Source organism: Scyliorhinus canicula, chromosome 27 (assembly GCF_902713615.1).
Source record: "Scyliorhinus canicula chromosome 27, sScyCan1.1, whole genome shotgun sequence".
In the NCBI taxonomy this organism is placed as follows: Eukaryota; Metazoa; Chordata; class Chondrichthyes; order Carcharhiniformes; family Scyliorhinidae; genus Scyliorhinus; species Scyliorhinus canicula.
Genome location: NC_052172.1, coordinates 9,045,766 through 9,055,320, shown reverse-complemented (window position 1 = coordinate 9,055,320; position 9,555 = coordinate 9,045,766). Strand labels below are relative to the sequence as shown.

Genomic DNA, 9,555 nt, shown 5'->3' with positions numbered 1-9,555 from the left:
CTCCCTTCCCACCACCAACCCACGTGGGTCTCCCACTGTTCCCCACCAACCCGGCCCCCGCCACTACCCTCCTGCCGTCCCACCCACACAAGTCCACCTCTACCAATCCGCTCTCGACGTCTGCCCACGGGCCCACGTGGGTCTCCCCCAAGCCCCGCCCTTACCTCCCTGCCCACCAATGGGGGGCGGGTGGGCGTGGCGCAGGTTTGAGCGGCGCGCGCCGGCCGGCGGCCGTTAGTTGAGCCCGGGCGCCGGACCGGGAGGGAGCGCGGAGAAGGAGAGACACACACACCGCGACCGCAGCCATGGCCGAGGGGGGCGAAGGCGAGGAGGAGATCCTCTTCCTTCGGACGGTAAGTAAGGAGGGGGGGAAGCTGAGGTTTAGCACCGGCTGGTGGGGAGTGAGGTGAGAAGCCCCCGTCCTCCCGCTTCCAGTCCCGGGGACTCAGAGAAACACACGTCGCCCGAGCTGCTGTGCTGCCGGCTCCCAAAAAAACAGCCATCATCATCTCCCTGACTCAGCCCCCGGCCCACACACAGCAATGCAATATATACCCCCAGCCCACACACAGCAATGCAACACAACCCCCCCCCCCCCCCACATAACAGCAACACAACCCCCCCCCACCCACATAACAGTAATGCAACACAAACTCCCCCACCCACATAACAGTAATGCAACACAAACCCTCCACCCACATAACAGCAATGCAACATAAACCCCCCACCCACATAACAGCAATGCAACACAAACTCCCCCACCCACATAACAGCAATGCAACACAAACCCCCCACCCACATAACAGCAATGCAACATAAACTCCCCCACCCACATAACAGTAATGCAACACAAACTCCCCCACCCACATAACAGTAATGCAACACAAACCCCCCACCCACATAACAGCAATGCAACACAAACTCCCCAACCCACATAACAGTAATGCAACACAAACTCCCCCACCCACATAACAGCAATGCAAATCCCCACCCACACAGCAATGCAACACAACACCCCCCCCCCACCCACACAGCAATGCAACGCAAGCCCCCCAGCCTGCACACAGCAATGCAACACAAACCCCCCACCCACAAAACAGCAATGCAACATAAACCTCTCCCCCGCCCCCCCCCCACCCATACAATACAACACAACCCCTCTCTGGGTGATGTATCCTCCCTCCCTGCAGACCCAACAGGAGGAGTTTACACTGCATCACATCCAATACTTTAATCCCAGGCACTCTCTCTTTCCTCCCCCCTTGTCTGTATTTGGGCTCCTGGTTTTGCTAACTTGACTTCTCCTCCTCCCCCCCCCCCCCCCTACACACAAACAATTTTAAATGTTATCCTTTTGCGGAGAGGATCCTTGGTCTGATTTAAAAAGGCAACAGGTGCTGTTGCCAGATCAGTGTGAATCTTGACCACCCTCTCCACCACCCCAACCTCCTCCTCCTCTTTCATTGGGCCAGGAGATACAAAAGTCTGAGAATGTGCTCTAACCGGTTCAAAGGCGGCAGCTTCCCCGCCCTGCCGTTACCGCGCTCCTGAATGACCCCCTCCTGTGGACTTCACTGATCTCTCCGTGCTTATTCTCGACTGCTTTGAGCATGACACTCCGTCTGCTTCACCTGATGTCTATGTATTTACCTCGTGTATCTATTGTATGTCCTATGTTTTTGTGTATGGGACGATCTGCCTGGACTTATTGCAGAACAATACTTTTCACTGTACCCCGGTACACATGACAATGAATCAAAATCTGACTGGACTCCTGAATGGCCCTCTAATGGACTGAACTGATCTCTCTCTGCATCCTCTCTACAATTGTGGTGCTATATTTCCTATGCTTCACCTGATCCCTATGTCTTTACACTATTCATTTATCGTGTGTTCTATGTTTTCACATCTAAGGCGATCCACCTGGACTGTATGTCACACATGATACATGTGACAAATCTAATCTAAACTGCACCACCCCCCTATTGTTTTGGTTTTCAATAAAACTCTAGTCCATTTGGGTGGCACGTCGAGGTAAGAAATAGCTGGCCCCCCCCCTCTCCTGAAAAAGAATTAAGCCGGTAGAATAAAATCGATGCGTTGTCGGTGGCAGTTTTGGCAGCTCACTGACACATGACTCGGGGGTTTAACCAGCATTGTGGCCGACCGCAATGGCGGTCTGGAAACTCACAAAGACAAGGGGGGGGGGGGGTGTTGTAATTAGTACCACGCCCTACACAGTGAGACCTCGGTCGCTGAAAGCGCTTTAAGTTTATCGCTGTGAATTAAAAATATTGCAGAGGTGTCATTGTGAAGTGTGGAAGGCAGCGACTTTAAACTTGTGGTTTCGGGGACTTTCCATGTTGAGTGATGTCTGGAACGTTCAGAAATCTCTTATCTGACGTACTTTATTTTTTTGCAGGACGAATACTTTAAATTAACTGTTTCAAGTTGCAACGCTGCGTGTGCTGAGAATGCACATTCTGTGTTATATATAGTTGCTGTAATAAATCTGCCTCAGGAGATCTTGCTGCCTGCTTTCCCTGCTCCCCTGTCAGCTAGATACAGAATTGTGCTGCTGCCCTCATTCAAACGTCATTTTTATTCTGTGATTTATGACCTGCAGACTTAAATTATCATTCGATCAGAGGCCATTAGTGGACCTCTTTCTCATTAGGGATGTTAATGATATCCCTTTTTAAAATTGTCATTTTCTTTCCCCCTTTTCACATCTCTTGAAGGCAATCGACAAACTCCTTGTTGGTATGCTTCCATGGACAGCTGCGTGCCTCGCCCAGGTGGCTGCTCTTCATGTCTAAGCCTTGGCAAAGTGTGTTGGCAGATATCAGACTGCAGGGAAGATGTGGCATCACGCATCGCCTGGAACCTGTCCTCAGCTGACATTCACATGCGTGTAATTCAAATTGGGGGTTGCTGAACAGGGATCCTAGCCCATGTTCTCCCTTTTTATATTAAAAAAAAAAGACATCAAAAGCTATTGTGTCATCCCTACTGTTGTTCCCACTGATAACAATTAACACAATTGCAACCGGGTATTGAACATAGGACTTGATCTCGACAGCTTGATTACAATTTAATTTGGTCTACTGTATTTGCTGCTCCTAATGTGGCCGCCTCTACACTGGGGAGACTAAATGCAGACTGGGTGACTGCTTTGCTCCTTCGCTCAGTCCGCAAGCATGACCCCAACCTACCCATTGCTTGTCATTTTAACTCGGCATTCGGTTTAGCACATTGGGACTAAATCGCTGGCTTTTAAAGCAGACCAAGGCAGGCCAGCAGCACGGTTCAATTCCTGTACCAGCCTCCCCGAACAGGCGGCGGAATGTGGCGACTAGGGGCTTTTCACAGTAACTTCATTGAAGCCTACTTGTGACAACCGATTTTCCTTTCCTTTTTTTTCATTTCACGCCTGCATGTCTGTCCTTGGCCTGCTGCAAAGCTCCAGTGAAGCCCAACACCAGCTGAAGGAGCAGCACTTCCCATGTTCTGATTAGGCCCGTTACAGTCCTCTGGACTCCGCATTGAGTTCAACAGCTTTAGACTGTGACTGTTAATCTCCATCTTAAACCCTTTTTAAAAAAATCTCTCCGAAATTTATTGTCTCCATGTAAAAATCCTCCCTTCTCCCACTAGGCCACCTGTCTCTTGTTGCTGCATCTTGTTGAAATCTCTCCCAGTTGCAGTATCATATCCAGCGCGTCTTCCTCTCTTTAATTTTGCTGAAGAGTTAAACGGACTTGAGACGTTTGCTCTGTTTCCTCTCCCCATTGATGCTGCCTGACCGGCTGAGTTTTTACAGCATTCTCTGTTCTTGTTTCAGTTTTCAACATCCATAGTACTTTGCTTATTTTGAGGCTGAATAAATTTTGATGAATGTGAGAAAATCATAAACCAGCATTTGCTAAATATGATAATTGTGTCAAACCCAAAATAAACCTAAGGATTTTTTATCCCTTGGATTGATCTTGCAACTTCTGATTATTATTAAGGTTTATGACGAAATGGATAGACGCACAAAAACGACTCCTGGTTTTCAGAAGGGTAATATGTAACGACTAGTTCATGGTGCTTTGTTATTTGACAGAAGATTCTTTGGGGTGAAAGCAACAGCCATTTTAAAACGTTTCTGACTTTAAAGTTTCAAGGTGCCATAACAAGTCACATAATTTCCACCTTGCTTGGAGAACTGAATAGGTCAAAGGTAATGTGATACTTTCTAAGGAACAGAAAAAGCAATTCAGTTTTGGAAAAACATGGTTTTGTTTCATAAGCCACTTTGGCTTTGAAAGCTTTTTTGCGAAGTGTTACATGCGTTTCTTATTCAAGTGACTCTTAAAAAGCCCTCAGAATACTATTGAAAGTGTGCCTTATTGTTAGTTAGTGTCACCTTAGCAGCACGGTGGCACAGAGGTTGGTTAGCGCTGCTTCCTCACAGCACAAACGGCCAAGGTTCAATTCTGGCCTCGGGTGACTGTGTGGAGTTTGCACGTTCTCCCATGTCTGCGTGGGTTTCCTCCGGACTAGGCAGGGTGCTCTTTCTGAGGGTTGGTGCAGATGCAATGGGCTGAATGGCCTCCTGGGCTACAGGGATTCTGTGGATTGTTGGTAGTAATATTTTTCATCCCAATATGCGAAAGTGGTGGTTTAAAGCTTCATTCTAGAGCTTGCTTGCATATGAATTAAGATAAGAGCATAGGTAGGCCATTCGGCCCCTCGAGCCTATTCAGCCATTCCGTAAGATCATAACTGATCTCACTTCAACTCCATATTCTAGAGCTCGCAAGCATACGAAGAAGCTTTTTCTCAGGGTGGAAAAGTCAATTACTAGAGGATATAGGTTTACGGTGCGAGGGGAAACGTTTAGAGGAGATGTGGAAGGGAAGTTTTTTGACAGAGGGTAGTGGATGCCTGGTACTCGCTGCTGGAGGTGGTGGTGGAAGCAGGTACAATAGTGACATTTAAGGGGTGTCTTGACAAATACACGAATAGAGGGATACGGACCCTGGACATGCAGAAAGTTTTGGGTTAGATGGGCAGCAAGGTCGGCGCAGGCTTGGAGGGCGAAGGGCCTGTTCCTGTGCTGTATCTTTCTTTGTTCTCCTTCAGGAATCCTATAACATTGACTCCCTCGTTTGTCAAGAATCTTATTGGCCCAACCTCTCGAGTTATCTGGGGCAGTAAATTCCATAGACACGGGATCCTCTGAGAGAAAGTGATTCTCTAATCTCTGAATTAACAGGGAGACCACTTAATTGTAAACAGTGTCCCTAGTTTGGTCTATCTCACAAGAGGGGATATACACTCTGGACCTTGTATGTCTAAATAAGGTACCTCATTCTTTTAAGCTCCAAGGCATTTGGGCCAGCCTGTTCAATCTTTCCCAAGAGGATAACTCCCCCACCCCCATCATCCCAGATATCAGTCGAGTGAACCTCTGAACTGTTATTAACACGTTTATATCATTCCTTGAATAAGGAGACCAAAACTGTACACAGTGTTCCAGATGCGGCCTCCCCAATGCCCTATAAAAAACCTGCTTTTATAATCCATTCCACTTTCAATAAATTGCAACATTCCATTTATCTTCTGAACCACTTGCTGTACCTGCAGACTAAGTTTTTGTGATTCGTGTACCAGGACGTCCAGATTTCCCTGTGCTTTAAAGAGTTCAGTAATCGCTCCCCATTTAAATAAGATGTTGCTTTTTTGTTCTTCCTGTCAAATGGACAAGTTCACATTTACTCAGCAAATTTAGCAACCATAGTCATCTTTATCCAAGTCATTGACATAAATTATAAATAGTTGAGACCCCAGCACTGATCTATTTGGCACTCCGCTCGTCATAACCAGCCAATGCAAAAATGACCCATTAGTGCCCACTGTGTTTCTTATAGAACATAGAACAGTACAGCACAGAACAGGCCCGTCGGCCCTCAATGTTGTGCCGAGCCATGATCACCCTACTCAAACCCACATATCCACCCTATACCCGTAACCCAACAACCCCCCCCCTTAACCTTACATTTATTTGGACACTACGGACAATTTAGCATGGCCAATCCACCTAACCCGCACATCTTTGGACTGTGGGAGGAAACCGGAGCACCCGGAGGAAACCCACGCACACAGGGGGAGGACGTGCAGACTCCACACACAGTGACCCAGCCGGGAATCGAACCTGGGACCCTGGAGCTGTGAAGCATTTATGCTAACCACCATGCTACCCTGCTGCCTTGTTAGCTATCCAATCCTCTGTCAACGTTACCCCATGCACTGTGCTCTTATTTTGCATAGTAGCTTTTGTGGCACCTTGTCAAATGTCTTCTGGAAATGTAAGTGTAACACATCCACAGGTTCCCCTTTGTCCACGTTGCTTGTTACTTCCTCAAGTAACGATTAAATTAATTAAACATGATTTCTCCTGCAGACAACCATGTAATGAGGATAATCCTTAATTGTCACAAGTGAAGCCGCAGCGCGAGGCGCCGTGAGGCCACAGCGCGAGGTGCTGAGAGGCCGCAGCGTGAGGCCCATTGTTGCCCTGATTGCATTGAGGTTTTCTAAGCACCCCAAATAACTTCCTTAATACTAGATTCCAGCAATTTCTTCTGTGACAGACTTTAATAACTGTATAATGCAGGTGTGTGCCCTTGAGTGTGGTCGTGGGAGACTGCTGCATGGTTGGAGATGGAATGATTAACCTGTTCAGATGCGTATTTAAAAAAAAACATTTTTTTTAATTTTGAAGAGTGGTGTGTTATCCCAATAACCTTTGTTATGGGCCAGGGTTTAAAGAACCCCAAAGTGTATCTTGGAGTTCACCTGACCCACAACTTTTAATAGATTGTGGTATGGGGAGCACACGGCCCACTCTACAGGTGTGGTACAGCAGAAATGGAAATTTTTAAAGTAAAACGAATGTTTATTCTATGAACTAAATTAACCTTTTTAAAACATAGTGAACATCTCAGCAACCATTAATTCAAATACAACCCCCAAAGAATACAACACTAAGTAATGCTTAATAACTTCCCAAACAACATCCAGAAGACAAAAGAAACACCTTTTAACAGAAGCACATTAGGTTTACATTTACTACTGAGAACATTTATAATTCTGAATTCATCAAATCTTCAAGAGATAGTCTTTTCATGGCAGAGAGATCAACAGCACCCCTGCTCTGTCTGGCTTCAGCTCCAACACTGAAAACGAAACTAAAACACACCCTGCAGCAAACAGCCTAAGATGAAAGTAAAAAGCTGACACAGTCCAGCTCCACCCCCACTGACATCACTGATAAACACCCATTTCTTAAAGGTACATTTCTTAAGCACCCATTTCTTAAAGGTACATTCACTGGTTCAGCTCACTGGGCTAAATCGCTGGCTTTTAAAGCAGGCCAGTAGCACGGTTCGATTCCCATACCAGTCTACCCGGACAGGCGCTGGAATGTGGCGACCAGGGGCTTTTCACAGTAACTTCATTGAAGCCTACTCGTGACAATAAGCGATTTTCATTTTTCACATGACACCTAGCCATTGCTTAACCCTCAAATCAAACCGCCAAATTAGATTTGTGGGTTACTGATCCTATTGCTGTTTGAGATCTTGCTGTGTGCAAATTGGCCACTACACGTGTCCACATAAATACACTTACAGTATCTCATTTGTGATTTTTTTTTTATTGTGACGTCTGAGGATATAGAATCCCTACAGTGCAGAAGGATGCTTTTTAGTCCATCGAGTCTCTATTGCCCCTCCGAAAGAGTACTCTTAACTAGGCCCATTCCCCTCCCCCATCCCGCAACCCCACCTAGCCATTGAACGCTTAAGTGGCGATTTATCATGGACAGTCCACCTAGCATGCACATCTGGACTATGGGAGGAAACTGGAGCACCCGGAGGAAACCCATGTGATGGTGTAATCCCTTTTTTCTATGTTTACTTGTTACTGAATTGCCACAGACATAACCAAAATGTTGGCTTTGCCATCATATTAAACGTTAAGATCTGCACATGGTATATTTAAAAATATCATGAATGCAGAATTCGATATTTGGGTTAACCAAGCAATCTTGACTGATTACCATTTGAAAAAAGTGGTGAAATTGGAGTTGGCTGCTTGGTATGGTTTTGACAATTTGCAAGGTAAGCAAAACGAATTACGGTATGATGGATATTTATGTGAGACATCTCTGCGACAACCAAAATGTACCAGCTAGGCCGAGGTGCTGTCTGTCAGCTGAGGCCCCATCTGCTTTCTCAGATAGATGTAAACTCTTTGTGACATTATTTTGAAGAAGAGCAGTGGAGTTCTCATTGGTGTCTTCACCATTGTTTATTTTAAAATTCCAGAAAAAGAGGCATGCTGTCAAAGCTTTTCATCTTGCACTCATCAGGACAGCTTAAAATAAATGATCAGTGGTGAAGAACGATTTATGTTGCAGGTGCTAATCAATCAGTTGCACTCGTCCCATGCAATATAAATCGTTCTCTTGTTACTGTTGGAAATTTGTTGTGAACAGTCCTGAGCAGTGCAAGATGGAAAGATTTGATAGCATGTCTCTTTTTCATCAATACTCCAGTCCTGCATGACCAAACAGCGATTGTTTATTTTAGATAGCATCATCTATTATTATGTCATGATGTTTGTGGCGAAGTGCAAATTTGAGGTGGTGTTAACATTACAAGTGACTAGAATTCAAAAGAAATGAATTGGTTGTAAAGCATTTTGGCCAACCTGAAGTAATAAAAGGTGCTTTATAAATACACGTCTTTCCTTAATTTGCCATATGAAATCACAAGCTAAAGTAACAGTCTCTGAGTTGGAAATTACATAGATACTGGAATCTAAATGGCAATCTCAGTTATTACTAACAGAATTTTCTCACACTTTTCATGAAAATTGAAAACAAAGGTATTGGGCAAAAATCGAAATGTATGTTTTTTTTAAAAGATGCACAAAAATAAAACTTTAACTGTAACTTTTGCTGGAAATAGATATAATGTGGTATTCTTAATTTCGATTCAAATACTGAATACAAGTTCATAAGAGAAGGAGCAGAATTAGGCCATTTGGCCCCTCGGGTCTGTTCCACCATTCAATCATGGCTGATCTCATCCTGGCCTCAACTTTACCGTCCTGCCTGTTCTCCATAATCCTTCAACCCATTACTGTCTGACTCCTCTTTAAATTTACTCACTGCCCTGCATCCCCCGCACTCTGGGGTAGCGAATTCAACAGTACACAACCCTTTGGGAGAAGGAGTTTCTCCTGAACTCCGTTTTAAATTTGCTACCTCTTATCCTAAGACTATGATATAACTGAGCAGCAACCTCACTTAAATTGACATACAACTAAAGGGCTTCCCTACCTTGTGTCCCCTCAACATAAGCATTTACAACTGCTTTTACAAAACATTAAGCAGTCAAACGGAACACACCAGAGATGATGGTGGAAACTCCCCAGACCTCCTGTGCACTTGAGTGCCAGACAATCTGGAGAGGAACCCCTATCTGTGCAATTGGAGAG

The 9,555-nt window shown here is 45.3% G+C and overlaps 1 protein-coding gene across 1 annotated transcript in view; it reads left to right on the top strand.

Moving 5' to 3' along the window:
• The first annotated feature begins 252 nt into the window (after positions 1-252).
• LOC119957898 (ryanodine receptor 1-like) overlaps positions 253-9,555 on the top strand; it is a 463,450-nt gene continuing 454,147 nt past the window's right edge. The window contains exon 1 of the mRNA XM_038786087.1: positions 253-353. Within this exon, the coding sequence (XP_038642015.1) occupies positions 306-353 (48 nt within the window). The 5' untranslated portion in view covers positions 253-305. The remainder of the gene's footprint in view (positions 354-9,555) is intronic.